The 22,997-nt window shown below is 50.9% G+C and overlaps 1 protein-coding gene across 5 annotated transcripts in view; it reads right to left on the bottom strand.

The window, feature by feature from the left end:
* Window positions 1-390: 390 nt before the first annotated feature.
* Window positions 391-22,997, bottom strand: part of MYOCD (myocardin) — an 88,983-nt gene continuing 66,376 nt past the window's right edge. For 4 of the 5 annotated variants that reach the window (XM_066264249.1, XM_066264251.1, XM_066264253.1 and 1 more), the window contains 7 exons: window positions 22,598-22,851; window positions 21,171-21,324; window positions 16,149-17,102; window positions 14,986-15,129; window positions 13,062-13,193; window positions 8,042-8,099; window positions 391-4,271 (listed from right to left, as the gene is read on the bottom strand). In XM_066264249.1, coding sequence (XP_066120346.1) covers window positions 3,694-4,271; window positions 8,042-8,099; window positions 13,062-13,193; window positions 14,986-15,129; window positions 16,149-17,102; window positions 21,171-21,324; window positions 22,598-22,851 — 2,274 coding nt within the window. In that variant the 3' untranslated portion in view covers window positions 391-3,693. The remainder of the gene's footprint in view (window positions 4,272-8,041; window positions 8,100-13,061; window positions 13,194-14,985; window positions 15,130-16,148; window positions 17,103-21,170; window positions 21,325-22,597; window positions 22,852-22,997) is intronic. The other variant, XM_066264250.1, reaches the window with a different exon arrangement.

Genomic DNA, 22,997 nt, shown 5'->3' with positions numbered 1-22,997 from the left:
CCCTCCCTCCCTCCCTCCCTCTCTCTTTCCTTCCTTTCTCCCTCCCTCCCTCCCTCCCTTTCCTTCCTTTCTCCCTCCCTCACTCATTCCCTCCCTCCCCCCTCCTTCCTTCCTCCTTCCTTCCTTCCTTCCTTCCTTCCTTCCTTCCTTCCTTCCTTCCTTCCTTCCCTCCCTCTCTCCTTCCCTCCCTCCCTGCTTCTTTCCTTCCTTTCTCCCTCCCTCACTCCCTCCCTTCCTCCCTCCCTTCCCCCATCTCCCCATCCCCCCTTCTTTCCTTCCCCTTCCCTTTCCCTTATAATAGAACGTTTCTATCACATCAATAACATTGTTAGAAGCAGGGCTCCTGTGCACTGGCTTCGTGAAAGCAATCTCAGAACTGCGTTTCCTGACTCTGTTGGGTACCTGTGAGCCCAAGGGACGACTATACATTCAAATTGGCTGCAAATGCCTGCGGGGCGCGACCCCATGGGGCGCCAGGAGCATTAAGAACACCTCGGGCAGTCAGTTCCCGGCTCTGAGAGCACTAAGAAACACGGATGTGGCCCTCTCTGTGAGTCTCTGTGCGTCTTCCCATCGGGCGCAACGTGTCGCCAAAATAGAGGACACGACCGAGAGTTTGAAAGAACTTAAAACAAAAATTCCCAGTCGGAGAGAGATGAATCCACACGAATTATCTGATCCGTGGGGAGATGCCAAGGTCAACAACTGTCTCCTAATCATCCCCGATTTTATCCCTGACGTACCCGTGTGAGCTAGGGAGAGACAGAGCGAGCGTGCCCTGTGGGGACTGGGGGAGGAGGTTGAGTCCCGCAACCCAGGACCTCGGGTGGGCGTGTCGCTCAGCAGTAGCCAACGGGACCTGTCCTTTGTCAACCGTGAGCCCTGTACATCATCAGCACAAGGTCACATCCTAGAAGGACCCCGAAAGACGCAGGAACTTGCAGAGTACAGAGACCTCCTGACTGAGTCCATCCCTTCAGACAGAAGTAGCCACAGGGAGGTGTCATCAACACTCAGACCACAGGCTCAGAGGAGGTACACTGTGAGTTTGTTTTTCAAAGGAAGGAAGGGTTGGGATGGAGTGTGTGGGGGAGTGACATACAAATCACACAACGTAACACGTGAGAAAGATACTGACCAGCAAAGCTTTGTTAAGATCCAAGTAGAATTTCAACATCTGAAGAATAAACACACGCGAGGAATGTGTTAAAAAGGGGGGGGGGGTTCTTCCTCCTTGCTTCATCTTCAAAGAAAAGACTGGTCATTCCCCCTGCCCCCGTAGGTTTTGGGTTCCAATGACTGACATCAAAGCAAAAGTAACAAATAAAAATTTACCCTGTGGCTCTTTTAAAATATAACGCAGACCAAGGAATGTAAAGCAATCTCTGTGTTCCTTCTGCGCTCTCCTACGAGCGACAGTGACGGTACTGCCATTTCCGGCAACCAGTGGCGAGGCTGCTCCGTCTTTCCACACCCAAACCCATTGTCAGGATGAGCTTGTTCACGGTAAGCAAGTGGCTGTGAGTCACCGGTGGGAGCCGGTCGTCATACACAGAGAGGCAACGTGTGGTCTGGGTGGTTCATTAGAAACTCGGAGTGAGAAAGGCCAAGGGTCATTTCACAGCAGACTGAGGCTTAAAGGTTTTTGGTCTAGAACTCTGGAACACTGCTTTCCAAGATACATACACACACACATGCGTATAAGGCATATATATACATGTAGATGCCTGTGTACATATATATACACACAGACGTATACATCTGTATATATCTATACACACATGCATGTGTGTGTGTGTGTGTTAATATATTTCTATCCCCGACCCCACATAAGATCTGGCAGCTTTCAGAGTAGCCATCACCAAAAACACTCCGTTCACACACAAGTTTACAAGTTAACAATGGAATGACTTCTAAATCTTGGATTTATCAAAAAGAGAACTTCTAAAATCACAACATTTTTTGGTTATTTTCACCATAAGTGCACAGTGAACAACATTTTTTTTTTTTTTTTTACAAAATAAGAAAACAGTGCCCTAGTGACTGAAATTAAAAAAACAAAACAAAACAGCAGTAGCTACTTTCTACAGCATGCAACACTTTTCTAAAAAACAGTGAGTTGAAGAAGGCACAGTGAGCTTTAGGGAGGCTGTCCGGACCTTGGAGTCCGCCCACTCCCAGCACAAGCACGAGAGGTAATGAGGAATGCACATGAAACCACCGCCTTCCCCCCTGCCCACGTTTTCGGTGTGCAGCAGTGTTTTCCTTCAGAAACCCATACCTAAAACACCCCCTCCTTGTAAGTGTATTTCCTGTGTATCTTTACACTATAATGGTTTCCACGTTCCCCAGAGCAACCCAAATCAACGACCGCTGTAAATCTAATGAGGGTAGAAAAGAGCCCTGTGACTGATGGGTCACATCATCAGTTTCTTCCTAAGGGCATTCTTTCAACTTCCTTTGGCCGGAAGTTATTATGCATATGGAGACTGAGTTTTCCAGGAAAACCTAGCATTTTAGCTTCTTAAAATTACGGCTTTACTAGGAATAGGGCAGATTGTTAAAGATGTAAGAAGTCTTCTTCTCCCAATGTTGGGACAGAAAAATAAAGATATTCAAAAGAGGAGCAAAAAAACCCAAAAACTGTATTGTTATCTTGAAAGAAAAATAGAGGAGGAGAAAAATAAACCAAGGACCACCCCTACTCCAGAAAAGGAAGCTGGACTTCCACAAATCGTCCTGTTAGCGACCCGGGGCACTATGCCCACGATTTGTGGAACACTGTTCTCTAGTGCTGTCTGAATTTCCCCTGATATGGCTTCCCGAGAATAGAGAGGTCCTTAGGTGGCCCCTGCTAGTCTTTGGAACTAAAGGGGGTGTGGTGGAGGACCCTCCGTAGCAGAAGTGTCCTGTCTGCTTCCCAGTGCTCATCACCGCATGGGGCGATCTAACTGGTTGAGAAAGAGGGAAGTTGGGGCGCATCACAAGCAGGTCAGGTTTTATCAGTGGCCACCCAGAGTCCCGGGGAGAAGGCTGGAAACCATCGCGGGGAGGGGGGGGCAGCTCTGTGACTGAGGGACACGGAGCTCATTCCATTTCCCTGGGAACGAATTGGTTCTGTCCTTACTCTGCCTCAAGAAGTCACTCTGTCACTGAAGCTGGGACTAATGTGTGTTTCGAAAGACAGGTCATAGAGAAATGACACTCAGCCTCCAGCACGGGTGTGCCTCCCGTAAGTTCTGACGGACTGACCTTCCTGTGCTCCCGGGAGAGTCTGCGTCTCCTTTCTACAGTATATTCAATAAACTCATGAGATAAGCTGACAAAAAATGAGACTTTTTTTTACCCCAACAATGCCTTAGTTAAATTACGGGCTAGAAAAAAATATATTGGTGTTTGAAAAGGTAGTGAAAAAAATATATATATCTTTTTGGCATTCTTGATTCGAGAGAGCACGTTTAAGCGCATTGCTAAGATCAATAGCAGTCATGGGACGTTGGTAAATATTACAATGCATATATACACAGAGACTCGTTTGTGCTTGCTGAGGGTCACAGAAGTCTCCGTGGTGGCTTCTTTCCCATCTCCTCTTCCTCTCCCGCCCTGTCCTCTCGCTCCTCCTTTCGGATAACGTCGGCATTTCTGGTCCGATGACCCCGACTGGTCTTCCTGAGCACGGTGGCACGGGGCGTCCTACCAGTGCTGCAAGTGAAGGTCCATGGGGGAATTCAAACTGAGATCCGTGACGTCCAGAAAATCGATGTTGAAGATGCTGGGGCCGCTGGGGGCCAGGGAGCTGAAGCTGGGTGTGGAGCTGGGTGGCGTGAGGTCCAGCCACTCCATGGTTTCCCAGGGGGACTCCGTGAAACTGAGCGGCAGCCCGCTGCTGTCCACGGAGGAGGGCGAGAACTGCGTGTGCATCGGCGACAGGGGCCCCGGCAAGATCTCGTGTGCATTGAAGAGGTCTTCCGCCGCCTTCCCGGAAAATCCATCCATTATGCCGTCGAAAGAAGGTTCCTCACTCCCAAGTTTTAGAAGGGCCACATCGCTCACCTTTCCTAAGGGGCTCTGGGCGTTCAGGAAGACCTCGAGGTGCTCGTCACTGTCTGCACCGCTGCTGTAGTGATCGAAAGAGAGCTGGCCGCCGGACGATGCGTGGTCAAAGGAGGCGGACGGTTTGGGCAGGGCCGCGGCAGGGGTTTGGGAAGACCCGGGCAGCTTGGGGACTTTGTGAAGACACGAGTGATCCTCTCTGGCATCGGCCGGCATTTCTGTTGGATGAGATGCAACAGGAATTGTCAAGTCACGTCCGATAGAGCCTGCCACCCAATGTGAATCTCTGCAGTGCACGAGTCACCCCCAGGTACAGGAGATGGCTCCGCTTCTCTGGTCACTGCTCCTCACCCCGTCTCATCTCTAGACGGCTCTGGGTGTCCCCAGATTCTTCTCCCCTGCCCTGCTCTCTCTTCCCCAGATACTTTCTTTCTGGTGGTTTCACTCTGTGTCTATCGAGCTTGCCACGTGGGTTCCTTCACCCGCTCCTTCCCTGACCCTTGGCTGTCCCCTGAAGACAGTGCCTCCTCTGTTACCCCTTCAGCTGCCCCTCTCCACGGGCCACTTCCCCCGCCCCCTCCTCTGTCCTCGGTGGTTTGAGGGTCATGCTGCCCCCCCCACCATCCCATCCTCCCCAGCCTCCTGTCCCTGTCCCTCTTCCTCACACACTGGAAACTCGATTCCCCAGTTCCTCACCTTGCCCCCACTTCAGCTCTTGCTGCTCTATGTCATTTCAACAGCCTCAGAAGGGATCCCTTAGGCCACCAACCTCTCGGTCCCTGGACACCCCCATCAACCTCCACCTCAGTGACGCCTTCACTCTCACTCTGTTGCACACCCTCCCCCTCTACCTTGTCATTTCCAAATACTGCCTCCCGCTGAAAGCTCAGTTGTGAGCATCATCTCCCATTGTCAGGCCATCCCCGCCTATTCCTCCATTCCTCCAGCTTACCCAACGACAGTGGCTCAGCTCAGCCCGTGGAGAGCGCTCCCGGCTACCGACTCCACTGTTTTATCACCACCCATCAGCCCCTTCCGGCTTTCCTTTCTTTCCTTGCTGAGTCCGTAGTTGCTGGTCCACCACTATAAATTATTCTCTTACAAGTATCTTCAGTATCTTTGCTCTTTTCTCCCTCCCACCACTGTAACCTTGCAGTCTTACCAGCTACATTTTCTGAGCCCGCCCTGGGCGGACATCGTTAAGAGAAAAGTTACACAACTGGTTTCCCTTTGAATTCATGATGGTTTCCCTTTCGATTTGTTGTAGTAATATAATGTTATCATAATTAGATATATAGAAATATAGAAGAACACAGAAGATAAATAAAAGTAAGATACAATATTAAAATTAATTAAGGAAATTATATAAAGTTATGTCATCTGGATAGGAATTAATACAGTGTGTGCAGATGTGATAAACAGACTCTGACTTTCAACCAGGGCCCAGTTAGTGTGTGTGTGAAGTTATACATAGATAAGAAGTGGCTTAATGTCATAATTCTGTAAGTTAGCATAAACAAGAAGCTTTCCTAGGAATATCTTAAAAGTGGCTTGATGTAACATTTCAGGAAATTAACATAAAAGGGGTTCCCTGCCAGGAACTCCCAAAAAAGGTGGTTTGAGGTGACAATCCTGTAGATTGTCACCTGTTAGAAGGCATTGGCCAGAAAAGGTACTAAAGCTGAGGGGCCCCCTGCTGTAGTAGTCACTCAGACTCCAACGTGTACATGGACTGTCTCCACAGCACTCTGAGCTCTGACCAAAGATGGCCGAGAGGAGCACACTGTCGGGACCCCCTTAAGCTGCACCCAGGCACGCTGAAAGGATTTGTGAGTAATAAATTGCCTGTGTGATTCTTGCAACTAACTTGTGTGTCGGTCTTGTGTCTTTCCTCCAGTGGCAGTTGGTGTCGGCACTGACTGGAAGAATCCTCATAGCCACCTCAAGAGTAGTCTTGAAGAGGCTGCCAGCCCTGCCGATAAGCAGGAGCGTCCCCCTGCACGGGGAAGTCGAATCAGGATACACCTGATCGACGTAGAGCTTGGACTCTACTGAGACACGATTCATGATATCGAGCCTACCACTGCCCTTAGTACCGTCTAGTTATCCTACCGTGTTTCTCCAGAAAAGTCCGATGATTCCTGGTTGATGCATAACTTTCCTTCTTTCCTCAAACCTCCCTTGCCCCACCCCCGCACACTTACTCTTTGCGGACCTTGCCACATACTCTATTTAAAACAGAAAGGTGTCTGATACGAACCTTCTCATCCTCCATCAGAAAGCCTATAATTATACATCTGTGCCTGTCTTTCCCTTCTCTGCTCTTGTTACAATGGAAAAATTGCCCGTTTGCTTGCTTGTTGTCCACCTGCCTTTGCAGACAGCAGACTCCACCAAGGTGCAGACTGGGTCCAGGGCGGCCGAGCCTACTGCCTGCACCTGCCTTCTCTGAACCCTCCAGGGTCGCTCCCCAAGGGCGCAGCCCTGGGATTTTGTTTTCTTTTTTCTTTCTATCTACACCTTCTCCTTACGTGACCTCATGCATTTGTATGGTTTCAAATTTCAAGCACAAGCTATGCAATTAAAAAAAAAAATAAGTGAATGACTTCAAAGGGGCAAAAAGAACATGCTAATCATTTTTATTGCTAGCTTGAATGCCTGAGTGACATCTCAGCAGGAATGGACCATCCAACGGGAGAGTGCGAACTGAATTTCATTCTGAGTCGATAGCACAGACCTTGCTTGATCGGCGCCATTCTTCTTATAATTGAGAAGACAGGGACATCAGGATGGGAACAGCAGAGAGGAATAGGATAGCAGAAGAACAGCGAAGAGAATAGGGGCTGAGTGGACAGGTGTTGAAAGGACTGGTTGCAGTGTTCCTAGCACAACACATAGATACAGCTAATAGGACAGCAAATCTGGGAGGGAAGGGGAGAGGGGGCAAAGGGGGGTATAACAAGGGACACAGGGGTGGGGGTGAGGGAGTTATATTCAGTGGGACACCTGAATCCATGTCAACATGATAAATTGAAAATTAAAAAAGAAATTTTTCCTAAGACAAGGGACAATGGCAGTGAGGAATCAGTCCCTAGCCTCCCTTTCTCTGTTCCAGAGTGGACAGGAGATTCCGATGGAGTGACCACTCTACCCATAGACTTTTTGGTGCCATTTACAGTGAGCATCTGGGTTTACTCCCTAGAGTAGTACATGCAGGCCCAGGGCATCCTGACGGGCGAGACCCAGGGCATCCTGATGGGGGAGACCCAGGGCACTGTGACGGGCGAGACCCAGGGCATCCTGACGGGGGAGACCCAGGGCACCCTGACGGGGGAGACCCGGGGCACCCTGATGGGGGAGACCCAGGGCACCCTGACGGGGGAGACCCAGGGCACCCTGACGGCTGACGGGTGAGACCCAGGGCACCCTGACGGGGGAGACCCGGGGCACCCTGACGGGGGAGACCCGGGGCACCCTGACGGGCGAGACCCGGGGCATCCTGATGGCTGAGACCCGGGGCATCCTGACGGGGGAGACCCAGGGCAGCCTGATGGCTGAGACCCAGGGCATCCTGACGGGGGAGACCCGGGGCACCCTGACGGGCGAGACCCGGGGCACCCTGACGGGGGAGACCCGGGGCACCCTGACGGGCGAGACCCGGGGCGTCCTGATGGCTGAGACCCGGGGCATCCTGACGGGGGAGACCCAGGGCACCCTGACGGCCGAGACCCAGGGCATCCTGACGGCCGAGACCCAGGGCACCCTGACAGCCGAGACCCAGGGCATCCTGACGGCCGAGACCCAGGGCACCCTGACGGCCGAGACCCAGGGCATCCTGATGGCTGAGACCCAGGGCATCCTGATGGCTGAGACCCAGGGCATCCTGACGGGGGAGACCCAGGGCAGCCTGATGGCTGAGACCCGGGGCACCCTGACGGGGGAGACCCGGGGCACCCTGACGGGGGAGACCCAGGGCAGGCAGTCTTACCTCCGCTTTCAATGAGGACGTCCAGGAGTTCATCCATCTGCTGACTACGAGTCATTTGCTATGATGAATTAACCAAAGGAGGACAGAGACATTAGAAGGGGGATACCTCTTAAATAGAAAAGCATTAGAAGCAGTGCTAGCCGTATACGCACCAGGTTTGGTCAGCTACATTTTTAATTATGTAAAATACACAAAACGTAAAGTTTGTCACCTTAACCATGAGAATGTATAGATCAGTGGCACTAAGTGCATCCACACCACTGTGCAACCATCACAGCACTAAGTGCATCCACACCACTGTGCAGCCATCACGGCACTAAGTCCATCCACACCGCTGTGCAGCCATCACGGCACTAAGTGCATCCACACCACTGTGCAACCATCACACACTAAGTGCATCCACACCACTGTGAAACCATCGCACACTAAGTGCATCCACACCGCTGTACCACCATCACGGCACTAAGTGCATCCACACCGCTGTGCAGCCATCATGGCATTAAGTCCAACCACCATCATGGCACTAAGTCCATCCACACCACTGTGCAACCATCACAGCACTAAGTCCATCCACACCGCTGTGCAACCATCGTGGCACTAAGTGCATCCACACCGCTGTGCAGCCATCACGGCACTAAGTGTATCCACACCACTGTGCAACCATCACGGCACTAAGTCCATCCACCATCACAGCACTAAGTGCATCCACACCGCTGTGCAACCATCACGGCACTAAGTGCATCCACACCGCTGTGCCACCATCGCAGCACTAAGTGCATCCACACCGCTGTGCCACCATCGCGGCACTAAGTCCATCCACACTGCTGTGCCACCATTGCGGCACTAAGTCCATCTACCATCACAGCACTAAGTCCATCCACATCGCTGTGCAACCATCGCGGCACTAAGTGCATTCACACTGCTGTGCCATCATCGCGGCACTAAGTGCATTCACACTGCTGTGCCATCATCGCGGCACTAAGTGCATCCACACCACTGTGCAACCATCACGGCACTAAGTGCATCCACACCGCTGTGCAACCATCGGGTACTAAGTGCATCCATACTGTTGTGCAACCATTGCGGCACTAAGTGCATCCATCATCACAGCACTAAATGCATCCACACTGCTGTGCAACCATCATGGCACTAAGTCCATCCACACCGCTGTGCAACCATCGCGGCACTAAGTCCATCCACACCGCTGTGCAACCATCGTGGCACTAAGTGCATCCACACCGCTGTGCAGCCATCACGGCACTAAGTGTATCCACACCACTGTGCAGCCATCACGGCACTAAGTCCATCCACCATCACAGCACTAAGTGCATCCACACCGCTGTGCAACCATCACGGCACTAAGTGCATCCACACCGCTGTGCCACCATCGCGGCACTAAGTGCATCCACACCGCTGTGCCACCATCGCGGCACTAAGTCCATCCACACCGCTGTGCCACCATTGCGGCACTAAGTCCATCTACCATCACAGCACTAAGTCCATCCACATCGCTGTGCAACCATCGCGGCACTAAGTGCATCCACACTGCTGTGCCACCATCGCGGCACTAAGTGCATCCACACTGCTGTGCCACCATCGCGGCACTAAGTGCATCCACACTGCTGTGCCATCATCGCGGCACTAAGTGCATCCACACCGCTGTGCAACCATCACGGCACTAAGTGCATCCACACCGCTGTGCAACCATCACGGCACTAAGTGCATCCACACTGCTGTGCCACCATCACGGCACTAAGTGCATCCACACCGCTGTGCAACCATCGGGTACTAAGTGCATCCATACTGTTGTGCAACCATTGCGGCACTAAGTGCATCCATCATCACAGCACTAAGTGCATCCACACTGCTGTGCAACCATCATGGCACTAAGTCCATCCACACCGCTGTGCAACCATCGCGGCACTAAGTCCATCCACACCGCTGTGCAACCATACAGCACTAAGTGCATCCACACCGCTGTGCAACCATACAGCACTAAGTGCATCCACACCGCTGTGCAACCATCAGGCACTAAGTGCATCCACACCGCTGTGCAACCATCAGGCACTAAGTGCATCCACACCGCTGTGCAGCCATCACGGCACTAAGTGCATCCACACCGCTGTGCAGCCATCACGGCACTAAGTGCATCCACACCGCTGTGCAACCATCAGGCACTAAGTGCATCCACACCGCTGTGCAACCATCACGGCACTAAGTGCATCCACACCGCTGTGCAACCATCGCGGCACTAAGTGCATCCACACCGCTGTGCAACCATCGCGGCACTAAGTGCATCCACACCGCTGTGCAACCATCGCGGCACTAAGTGCATCCACACCGCTGTGCAACCATCGCGGCACTAAGTGCATCCACACCGCTGTGCAACCATCGCGGCACTAAGTGCATCCACACCGCTGTGCAACCATCAGGCACTAAGTGCATCCACACCGCTGTGCAGCCATCACGGCACTAAGTGCATCCACACCGCTGTGCAACCATCAGGCACTAAGTGCATCCACACCGCTGTGCAACCATCACGGCACTAAGTGCATCCACCATCGCGGCACTAAGTGCATCCACACCGCTGTGCAGCCATCACGGCACTAAGTGCATCCACACCGCTGTGCAACCATCACGGCACTAAGTCCATTCACACCGCTGTGCCACCATCGCGGCACTAATTGCATCCACACCACTGTGCCACCATCGCGGCACTAAGTGCATCCACACCACTGTGCCACCATTGCGGCACTAAGTGCATCCACCATCACGGCACTAAGTGCATCCACACCGCTGTGCAACCATCACGGCACTAAGTCCATCCACACCGCTGTGCAACCATACAGCACTAAGTCCATCCACACCGCTGTGCAACCATCACGGCACTAAGTCCATCCACACCGCTGTGCAACCATCATGGCACTAAGTGCATCCATAGTGTTGTGCAACCATCAGGCACTAAGTCCATCCACACCGCTGTGCAACCATACAGCACTAAGTCCATCCACACCGCTGTGCAACCATCACGGCACTAAGTCCATCCACACCGCTGTGCAACCATCATGGCACTAAGTGCATCCATAGTGTTGTGCAACCATCAGGCACTAAGTCCATCCACCATCACAGCACTAAGTGCATCCACACCACTGTGCAACCATCGGGCACTAAGTCCATCCATACTGTTGTGCAACCATCGCGGCACTATGTGTATCCACACTGCTGTGCCACCGTCACCACCATCCATCTCCAGAACTTTTCTCGTCGTACCAAAGTGAAACACGGTCCCCATACATCAGTTCCCCATGCCTTTCTCCACCCAACTCCCCGGCAACCAGTCTACTTTCTGTTCCTATAAATCGGACTACTCTTTATGGTTCATTCACATCAGACTTTCCTTTCTTGTTAGGGCTACAAGGTATTTATTGTATGTATGGACCACGTTTTGCTTATCCATTCACCCCCTGATGGACACTTCGCTTGCCTCCGCCTTTTGGCTTCTGGGAATAATGATGTTATGGACACGGGCGCCACTGGGTTTTGGCCCCTTTCTCTCGCTTTGACGTGAATGTAGCCCAGGAATGCGGCTCCCATCCCCTTCGGTCCTCATTGCTATAGTTTGTGGGACCTGTCATCATGTGTAGGGAGTAGACCCCTCTCCCCCAGCTCACTGGAGTTCAGTCGGGTCTTACTTGTGGAAGTCCACTTAGCTTGGCCTTTTTTTTTTTTTTTTTTTGATCCTATGAAAGGTCAGTCAGCGTTTCAGGCGTCCCCAAACTACGGCCCGCGGGCCGCATGCAGCCCCCTGAGGCCATTTATCTGGCCCCCCACCGCACTTCTCGAAGGGCCACCTCTTTCATTGGTGGTCAGTGAGAGGAGCACTGTATGTGGCGGCCCTCCAACGGTCTGAGGGACAGTGAACTGGCCCTCTGTGTAATAAGTTTGGGGACCCCTGTTACATATACCAGGGAAAGGAATATGTAAAATGGGGAGAACTGACACGCATAACTGATCTCCCTCTTCCGAGAACCCCATCCCAATAAATACAGGCACCAGTAATCGATGGGTGCCCAGGAAGCATTAGATGCCCACGGGGTCTGGCGGGTAACGTAAATGGGCCAAATGCAGAACAAGAGAGAAGGGCAGAGCATAGATCACATGCTGTGGTCCAAGAAGGCCGTGGATACTTTGTTCTGGAAGACTGTGTTCTGGTGGAAACCGGGCCCAGTGGAGCCAGATACCCTAAATTCTTCAGAAACGAGAAAGACTACCTTTTGCATAAAATCTCCTAATATTTAAAATATTCCTAAGTCGCTTGAAACCTAACTAATGGCCGACTGATTTGATCCGTGAGGTATAGTATGCAGGAACTGATGTCGATCTTTTCTGGACTGAGCACATACAAAGGGCTAGCTGGCACTTTATCCAAACTCAGGCCATTTGGAATATGAGATCGTTAATTGCTTTTCTTTTTTTTTTTTTTTCTTTTACTTAGAAACTTTTCAAACATAAATAAAAGTAGGAAATATAGTGAACTAGCATTATCACCCAGCTTAAGAATCATTGATACTTTGCCTGGAACAGTGAATTCTGAAGCCAGGAAGAACCTTAGAAAGTGTCACCCTGACAGCTGCTCTCATATATTTGAGTCCCTGTCCTGTGCCTAGACAAGGGGCAAGTGCTACATGACCTAGAATTATTACAAAGTGGGTATCAGCCCGATTTCATGTTAGAGAACTTGAGCGCTTGCCCAGCCTCAGCGGCAGTGCCCACTGTCTGGTGGCCGAGCTGGCCCTATGTCCAGTCACATCTGAGTGCCCAGACAGACCTCCTCTCTCTGTGGGTCACTCATAGCTCATATACACATCAGCACCTTTCTACAATCAGTGTCTCGACACTCTGTCTGTCTGGTGGGGAGGGCCAAGATGAACTCTACCCCAGAGTCCACGCACGTGAAGCTGAACCCCGGGAAGCCAAGTCCGATTGAGCCAGTCTACTCTCTTACGGGTCGCGCGGTTACCTGCTTGACTGCGTCTTCATAGGACGGAGGCTGTGTGATCTCCGAAGCCGCTGAGGTTGACTTAGAAAACGTCGGGGACGAGATTGAAAACTTCGGCCCTGCCTTATTGGAAGAGTGTAAAACAGCCATCTGCTTGAGTAAAAAAAAAAGGCAGAGACAGTCGATTCACGTGTCAGATATGGTGCCGCTTCTGCACGAGAAACTACAGGAAAATTTTGGAAAAACTGGTTTGGGGCGGGGTGGGGGGAGGGGAAGGGGAAGAAGCTAGGGCTTAGAAAACAAACCCACCATACTAACACTAGGATATATCACTTTGAACTTATGGCTGGGGGCATCTTAGGGTAGAGAGCTTGAGGATTCATCTCTCTCTTTAAGGGGTACCCCCTCTTCTGTTGGGATAAAAAAGGACGAGAAGAGGAAATAATGTGCAAGAGTCCAGTCGAATACAAAGAGGTCCATCAACCCAGGAGCATCCAGAGTCATTTACCCTGTTGCATTCTTTTTTTTTGGGGGGGGGGGGGACAGAGAGAGTCAGAGAGAGGGATAGATAGGGACAGACAGACAAGAACAGAGAGAGATGAGAAGCATCAATCATCAGTTTTTCGTTGCGACACCTTAGTTGTTCATTGATTGCTTTCTCATATGTGCCTTGACCACGAGCCAGGCCTTCAGCAGACCGAGTAACCTCTTGCTCGAGCCAGTGACCTTGAGTCCAAGCTGGTGAGTTTTGCTCAAGCCAGATGAGCCTGTGCTCAAGCTGGCGACCTCGGGATCTCAAATCTGGGTCCTTCCGCATCCCAGTCCGATGTTCTATCCATTGTGCCACCGCCTGGTCAGGTACTCTGTTGCATTCTTAACTGGGTGGAGCTGCAGAGTTGGAGGCACTACTGGGGGAGTCTCTTTATAAACAAGTCCTGTGGGCTGCGTGTTCTGTGGAACACCTGGGCTGCTTCAGGGTCTCCATCTTCAAAGGGTGCTTTGTCCCAACAGAAGGTCTGTCACCCTTCTGTGTCATGCCATTTTATTTTGCTTTTTTCTTTTTCTTTTTTGTATTTTTCCGAGTTAGAAGTGGGGAGGCAGTCAAAAAGACTCCCACATGCACCCAACCAGGATCCACCTGGCACGCCCACCAGGGGTGATGCTCTGCCCATCTGGGTCATTGCTCCATTACTGCTGGAGCCGTTCTAGTGCCTGAGGCAGAGTTCATGAAGCCATCCCCAGTGCCCGGGCCAACTTTGCTCCAATGGAGCCTTGGCTGTGGGAGGGGAAGGGAGAAACAGAGAGAAAGGAGAGGGGGAAAGGTGAAGAAGCAGATGGGTGCTTCTCTTGTGTGCCCTGGCCGGGAATCGAACCCAGGACTTCCACATGCCAGGCCGACGCTCTCCTGCTGGGCCAACCGGCCAGGGCTTATTTTGCTCCTTTTTTTAAAATCACCTCTTCCTTGCTCCTCGGAACTCCCCATATCCTGGATCCTTCGCATCCCTGATTCCTCCACCTGCTGATCTGCCTCCTCTCTTAGTTTTTTCTGTGGACATACTGCACCAGGACCCCAATGTTCTGGGACCCTCCGATCCCATCCACAGATCCGTGGACTTCCCTCTGTGTCCAGCATTATTATTTTCCTACGCTCTTTGATTTCAGCCTTCAACGTCACCGAAACTGGTTTCCTCCGCCATGTTGTTTTACAAACATATCACAGTCAGGTTGATCACCATGCCTTCTGGGACGAGCACAGGCAATGACTCCTCGGATTGCCTCCTTCCTGACATCTGTACACCCACTTCAGGCCGTTTCTAGGGTCCCTGTTTCTATCTAAAATGTCACTGTCTGTCTGCCTTTGACCTCATCATGGGGAGGTGAATGGTCACAGAAGAGAGGGGAAGCCAACTCCATCCCCAGTGTACACCTTTCCCCAGGTGCCTACCTTTTGCTGCACAGCTGGGCTTTTGGGACAAGGGTTGCCCCCAGCACCGTGACCGCTGTCTGCCGGGGCTCCAGAGAAAGGGGGCTGGAGGCTGGAAGGTTGGGGAGAGAAGCTGGAAGGGTGGCCCTCGTGTGCCCCTGAGTTCTGTAGAAAGAAAAGAGCAGCAGATTAAACGACCGGCAGGGGCCTCCATGCGAGTGGGCTCTGCTGAGCCCGCTGAGCCCAGTGTCGTATCTTAAATTCCACTCCTGAAGTCTTGGTCCTGGCTTTACGTGTATCACCCATGGCTTGGAAACTTTCAGGGCTCCTCAGGAACTGTTTGCGCTCTGCAGACCACCGCACAGAGATGCTGGTGAGGTCTGGGAGCTTCTCCTTTGGCTCTCGTCATGACGGGTGTGCCCTCCGGGCAGGTGTGATGGCCGCGGAGTCCTGAGGACAGCCCTGGGAGCCAAACCTGCTTTTCTAAATAGCGTGTCACCAGCACGCAGCCACATGCGCTTACCAGTGGTCTACGGCTATGTTTTGGGATACAGGGCAGAGCTGCATGGTTGTGATGGAGACCATGATGCACGCAAAGCCAAAAAAAGTATTTATTGTCTAGATTCTTTTTTCTTTTTGTATTTTTCTGAAGTTAGAAGTGGGGAGGCAGTCAGACAGACTCCCACACATGCCTGACTGGGTTCCATCCGGCATGCCCACCAAGGGGCGATGCTTTGCCCATCTGGGGCGTTGCTCCGTTGTGGCCCAAGCCATTCTAGCACCTGAGGCAGAGACATTGGAGCCATCCTGAGAGACCAGACTAACTTTGCTCCAATGGAGACTTGGCTGCAGGAGGGAAAGAGAGAGAGACAGAGAGAAAGGAGAGGGGGAAAGGTGGAGAAGCAGATGGGCTCTTCTCCTGTGTGCCCTGACCAGGAATCGAACCCGGGACTTCCACACACCGGGCTGACACTCAACCATTGAGCCAACTGGCCAGGGCTTATTCTCTAGCTTCTTACACCACACGTGTGCCAACCCCCGTCTCATAGAAGCAAGGTGGTCCTCTGAAGGCCGGACTGGGGTCCACCGTTCCCATCGGAAGTCCCCAGGTCAGCCCTTTCCCGTCACCAGGGCAGACCCCCCAGGAAGAGGGGCGGACCGGGCGCAGGGCGAGGCGTTCTTACCTGCGGAGGACACAGCTGGCTGCTGCCAGGCGAGGGGACCCCCCGCCCTTCAGGAGCTCCGGAAGAGGAAGGTAGGAAGTAAGGGTTGTTGGGGGACGGGGGCAGGCTGATATGCTGCGGGCTCTTCACGGCCCCGAGCGGGGAGTGCTGCGGGGAGCACTGCGGGCTGAGGAAGGTGGAGGACAGCACGTGGGCCGCCCCCGGGGGTTCCACCGCGCGGCCGCCCCCCGCGGGCAGGAGGCGGGGCGCCCCGTCGCAGGCCTCGCCGCCGGGGCCGGGCCTGTTCGCCGAGATGTGCTGGGCCGCAAAGGGACAGCTGGACGTGGCATCTTCCTGCTTGATGGGGGCGCCCAGGAAGGGCGGCGGCGGCGGCGGCGGCGGCCTCTTCTCCGCGCCCTGGCCCCGCTTCTGCCTCTGCAGCTGCAGGCGCAGCTCCTCCACCTGCCGCTGCTCCTGCTGCAGCTTCCACGTGAGCTCGTTGATCACCTTCTGCTTCTCCACCAGCATCTTGTCCTTCTCGGCGGCCGAGTCCAGCCCGTCCCGCTCGGAGGGGACGCCGCCCCCGGTCACACCGCCCGCCACCAGGTTCTCCTCGGGGCAGACAGGGACGGGGGACGGGTGGAGGCCGAAGGAGGGGGACGCGTCGTGGAAGGTGTCCGGCAGGGACCCGGCCAGGGACAGGTCGGACGAGGCGGGCGAGATGGGCGGGCTGGAGCTGGTGCTGCCGAAGTGGTAGAAGCCGTGGGACAGGGCGCCGGGGGCGGACGGGGAGGACTGGTAGCCGGCCAGCGCGCCGGCGGGCGTCACGGGAAAGGTGACCGTGGTGACATCCCCGAAGTGGGGCACCGAGTTCCCAGAGCAGTCCTGGAAGGGCCGCAGCCGGTCCATCAGGGCCGTCTTGGTGCCGGACACGGGCAAGCCTCGTATTCGAAGCTGTTGTCTTAATTCGGAGACCTGCAGAAAGCGGGCATGGTTAGTGTGCTGTGTGCTCAGCGACAAGGTTCGAAAGCGCACTCACGGTTCCGCCAACTTGGACACGTGGCGGATGGAATTTCACACCGTGTCCACTCTTCCTTTGATCCCTTCGTCCTGACTTCCTCTCCGGCCCCTAGTACTAACTGGTTTTGCACAATCTCAGCAATGCTCTTAAAATCTGTCATCCGCCATGTTGGCAGGGTTCTAGAATTGCAGACGGATCCTAGAAATGTCAAGCTCAACTGGAGCACAGAGGCACCTGTGTGCTGCCCGCCCCCCACTGCCCTCACCGGCTCCTTGTCACCGTTTTGTAGGTGAGTTCGGACGTCAGTGGGCAAGCAGCCATCCCGAAGCACGCTGACGCTCTGGCCTTCTGCCCCTCCCCTCCCAGCAGGTCCTTCCTGGCCGGGGATTCTCAACCCTGAGCCTGCACCACTGGTCTGTGGGTCGGGTCGTCGCACCAACAGCTGGGCCAGCACAGAGCTTCTGATTTAGGAGGTCAGGGTGGGGACCAAGAATGGGTGCTTCTGAAGGGTTCCCCAGGGCTGTTGATGCTGCTGGTCCCAGTTGTCAAGAAGCACAACTGTACGTTGACATTTTGTCCTACGTTTGACAACTGGATAACATTGTGCTCTATAGAGAGAGTGTGTGTGTGGTGACAAGGCCATCAGTTAAAATGCTGGCCCTGCCTCTTGCTGGCTCCGTGATCACTCTGTGCCTCGGGTCCAATTCTACAAGACGGAGACCATCACGCTTACCTAATATGTTTCCGTGAGGATGAAAAGAGCTTAGCGTGTGAAAAGCACTTGGAATAGCGCCTGGCAAATGATCAGGGTGGTGCAAGGGTTTGCTGTTGTTATCACGTTGATACACGTAGAATTATTTATCCCTGCACTTTAAAAACCAGTCATGAGTTTTAACCATCGGATATCTGAAACTATAAAAACTAAATAAGATAAACAATTGTTTATGGTATGTTACATTTTAGATGTTTGAATTGCTCAATTCTATTTCTCCAAGATAAATTTTTCTATATAAATGAGTGTGTGTGTGTGTGTGTGTGTGTGTGTATCTAAACCCGTGCGTGCAGATGAAAATATCTGGATAAAATGCTAATGATGTTTCTCTCTATCTGTATTTCTTACTCATTTCCCATAAGCATATTACTTTTATAATTAAAATAGAAACTATATTAAATATCTAATTGTCAATAATTCCCTAAAACTGCTAGAAGAATAGGTAGGAAAATATAGGGTAGTCTGTAGGTAGAGGTCTTTTGAGCATAAAAGCCAAAAAAAAAAAAACCCCGATAAAAAGACAACAAAAATCGAAAATGCCTATAAGTCACCCAAAGGAAGGTGCAAATTAAAAAAATAATAATAATTGCATGAAAAATAATAAATTACTAGTATGTTTAATGTATCACATGTGTTTAACAATCATGAGAAAAAGAGCCACGCCCAATATAAAAACGGGTAATGACTTCCTCTAACTCTTCACAAAAGATAAAATTTGTACATGGCCAATAACGTCGACGTATCATCTTCGGTAGTCCAAGATATGCAAATAAAATAAACTACGTACACACTTTTGCATTCATCAGATTGACAAAGAAATTTGCAATAACCCTTTGTGTTATTTAAAGCAGCAAAAACAAGTGAATAAATGATTTTTTTAAAAGTGCTTTAATCCTTTAATACCTGGCTACTCCAAGTATGCTCCATGGACAAGCGGAGCTGACGGCATTCGGGACTATGTTAGAAACCCTGACTCTCAGCTGCCCCCTCACCTGTTGAACAGACCTCCTGAATCGAAAGGTGCACTTTACTAAGAGCCACAGGTGGCTCAGTCTGCAGCCCCGTGGAGCAGCGTTTGTGAACACACTGCTCCTGGAAGAGACCAGCACACATGTTCAGGGCAGAGATTTGGCAATATGTGTCAAGAACTTCTCAAAATTCTGTGCTTTGGTTTAGAAATTCCATGCCTATGTAATTTAGCCTGGGGAGATAATTAGAGAAATTAAGAAATGTGTGTAGAAATTGTACTTTTAACAGCAAAAAAAAACCTCAGAGGCAAGTTAAATGTCCTGTAGAGGAATGTTAACTAGGAGTGACATAATAGACTGCTATTAAAAGTTTCTAAAAAAAACTATTGACTACGAAGAGTTGCAAAATATGAAAAATGTTCATACGTTAAAGCAAAAAAAAAAAAAAAGTGGATGCCAGAAATTTAAGCTCATATAATTATTGTAGAACAAAATATATCCATATGCATTTCAAGTCTAGAAGGAAATATCATCTGTAACACTATTTTTGAGTCAACTGTTTTTTAAAATACTCTTCACTTTTCTACCCACTATTACATTTTAACAGTGACTATGCATTACTTTGCACTCAGTAAAAGTTATGTAGAAAGGACTGCAACAATTTACCCTGCCCCAAGCAATAAATACACTCCCCTCCACTCCGCCCAGTCTTGCTCGCATTGTTTTTTTATTATTTTCTTTTAGATGTGCTGCTTTGAAAAAAAAAAAAGTGACAAATGGCAACTCATTGTTTTAATTCTGAAGTACTTAAAATTAATGAGTTCTACACTTATTTTTAGACTCTGTTCTGACACTGAATAATTTAAACTACATTATTAAATAACGCAGCTCATTTTGAAGGCTTGTTGAGTTCAGTGTGCCTTAAGTTTCAGAATATTATGCTGTGTGTGTGGGCTTGCTTTGGACAAAGTAGGGTACACACCTCTTTCTTGCATTCTCTGGTGTCTCAATCATTGTTAACTTTTAAACCATTTACCAAGGAAAATTTCATACATACATGAAAGTAGATAGAAAAGTATAATGAACCCTTATATATCCATTAACATGCTTCGACAATTACCTACCTGTGCCCATTATTTTTTAAATACATACCCAAACCACTCCCTCCCCTATGCTTTCTGAATTATGCGGCCGCACATCATATAATTTAATCGGTAGGTATTTTGGTATCTTTGAAAGACGTCATCTTTTTCCAGCTCTTTTGTAAGTCCTGGGTGAATGCGCACGCCGTCCTGAGCACTGTTCCGAGACACACTAGCTAACCTCAAAGCTCAGTGAACTGGGGACCCTGTGCCTTGGGACCCAGAGTCAACTGCGGGCATGTACATTTTATGCAACAAGTCGCTGCTACATTTTACTCTGAATTATTGTTGCAGCGAATCATTTCACTTCCTCTGTAAATACTTTGCTATCTATCTCTAAAAGATACGTATATCAAAAGGAAAACAAAACACCAGCACAATTTCATGATGACGTCTAAAAAAGATGAACCGCTGTTTCTTTTTACATTTCAGAAGGTCTTAGGTTGGGGGGGGGGTCTCATCAGATAGTACATTGTTTTAAATTATTTGAAGGACATTGAATGACGAACATTTTATCTTGTTCAATAAAGGCTAATATCCTTATTTGATAATATTCCTTCTAATAAAAGGAAACAGAAATCTCCCAGAAACACTCAACTTTCGTCCACTGTCACCATTTCCTACTGAAAATATCTTTTAGCATTCAAAGCATTGGAAGCAAGTAAGTACTTTGAAAAAAAAAAAAAGTCAAATCTGTTGAACACACTTTATAGTATGAAAAGCGCTTTATGTGGTTCTTATTTTTCTAACTTCACCGGAGATCGATAAAAGGTCATCATGAAGCTGACCCCTGGCTTAGAGCTCACATCAACCTCATAGCTACTCTCTGTGCTAAGCTCTACCCTGCATATACGATTCCATTTGATTTTCATAATAAGTCATTTAGACAAATGAGGAACCCGAGATGCAGAAAAATTCGGAAAGCAGCCCCAGGTTCATAGCCTGCGAGAGAGCTGAGCTGGGTGTTCAACCACAGCAGTAAATATCTGTCCCCTGCTTGAGTCCCTCCCATTGTCTTCTCCATCTGCTGATCCATACAAGAAAGCAGCTGGTGAAAATGCTATTTAAAATGTACTGATGTATTTGTTTCTTTTAAAAAAAAATTAAAAGGAAGAAAAGAAAATCAGGCCAGATCTCTACCTTCAGATCATCCAGGTTTGGTGGGAGTGGGCCCGGTTTGAGGGAAGAGACACCGGTCGGTCCAGAAAAACTGCTTTTGACAGGAGACAGAGGGGTATTGCTCAGTGGTGTGGAAGAAGAGTTCGGGTTTCTGACCATCTGTTCGTTCGGTTCCCTAAAAAACATACAAAAAAAAAAAAAAGAAGCACTTTAAATACAGTCAAATCGATCTCTGGGGGTGTGATACTGTGATTTATCATAAATATATATTTGGTCTTCATATAGTTCTTTGCTAACAGCTATTAACTCCTTTGGAAGTTCCTAAGTGATGAGACTGACAAAGGTGTGTTTTTGCTCTGGCCGGATAACACAGTGGGTTAGAGCATCGTCCGGAAGAGCAGAGGTTGCTGGTTCGATCCCCGATCAGGGCACATACAGGAACAGATTGATATTCCCGTCTCTCTCTCTCTCTCTCTCCTGTCCTCTCTCTCTCTGTCTAAAATCAATAAAATAAACATTAAATAAAAGAAAGAGGGAAAGAAAGGAAGAAAGAAAGAAAGAAAAAAAGAAAGAAAGAAAGAAAGAAGGAAGAAAGACAGACTTTAAAAAAAATGAGGTGACTTTTGAACTCTATCTAAGGAGGGATGCTGGTCACCAGAGAATCCCTCACGTGATTAGAGGGTTGAAGCTTCCAGTCTGACTGCCTTCCTTCCTGGCCTGATCTCCAGGCGGGGAAGACGGACTGGAGACTGGCCTCACCAATGGCCAATGGTCTCAGCGGCCGTGCCTTCGTAATGACGCTCCTGTAAAACCCCACCGGGTCGGGGGGTCGGGAAGTTTCTGGGGTGCTGCACGTGTGGGGGTGTAGGGAGAGGGGCCAGCGTGGAGATGGTGTGGAAGGTCCACGCCCTTTGGCCTTCTCTTGCCTTGGGTGTCTCTTCCATCGGGCTGTTCCTGAGTCTGATCCTCCCCTAATAGACCAGCCACCCAGTGAGGAACACGTCCCTCTGAGTTCTGTGAGCTGCTCCCGTCAGTCCATCAAACCCCCGGGAGGAAGTCCTGGGAACCTCCCAGCTCGAGCCAGTTGACCGGAAGCCCAGGGGACAACTTCTGGACTTGCGACTGGCGTGCCTCGAGGAGGTCTGGGCTGCAGTCTTGCGGAACTGAGCCCTTTGCCGGTGGCACCTGACGCTTTCGCCCAGGTAGCTGGTGTCAGAATGGAGCGGAGTTGTCGGAAGCCCAGCGGATGTTGGAGAATCACTTGGCAATGTAAGGGAAAACCTAGCCCACACACTGGAATTGGGTGGCCAGATCCCTGAGGGGGTGGGTGACGCAGCAGGGGTCTCGCTGGGTCCCAAGGTGCTGGCCCAGTGCGCCTCGGAAAGAGGGATGCCATCCCAACCTCTGCGCACAACCGCCCCCGTCCCTCCCGTGGGCCCCCGACTCACTTGAGCTGCGCGTGGGGGCCGCCGGGGTAGCTGAACCGCTGCTGCTGCTGCTGCTGCTGCTGGCTGAGGATCTGCAGCTGCAGGAAGAGCTGCTGCTGCTGCAGGAGCCGCGCGTAGGCCGAGTCCATGGGCGGCGGCGACTTCTCCGCCTTCTGGTCTGGGGGGATGTACTGGTGGTATTTGAGCTTCTTCACCTTGGGCTTGGGGTCCTTGGGCTTCTTGTGGCGGTTCTTGCTGTCGCCCAGGGACTTGGACTGCAGCAGGACAGAGACAGGCGGGGGGCGTTAGGCGGAGGGTGGCGATGACCTGGCGTCACGGGCACGGGGTACCCCGAGGAGGGTGTGTCTGACAGACGTTCTCTGGGACCCGGAAACACAGTACATACAGCAAAGGCTCCACG

The sequence above is a fragment of the Saccopteryx bilineata genome, chromosome 2 (genome assembly GCF_036850765.1).
Source record: "Saccopteryx bilineata isolate mSacBil1 chromosome 2, mSacBil1_pri_phased_curated, whole genome shotgun sequence".
Taxonomy (NCBI): Eukaryota; Metazoa; Chordata; class Mammalia; order Chiroptera; family Emballonuridae; genus Saccopteryx; species Saccopteryx bilineata.
Note: the sequence above shows the minus strand (reverse complement) of the source record. Positions and strands in the feature narration are given on the sequence as shown.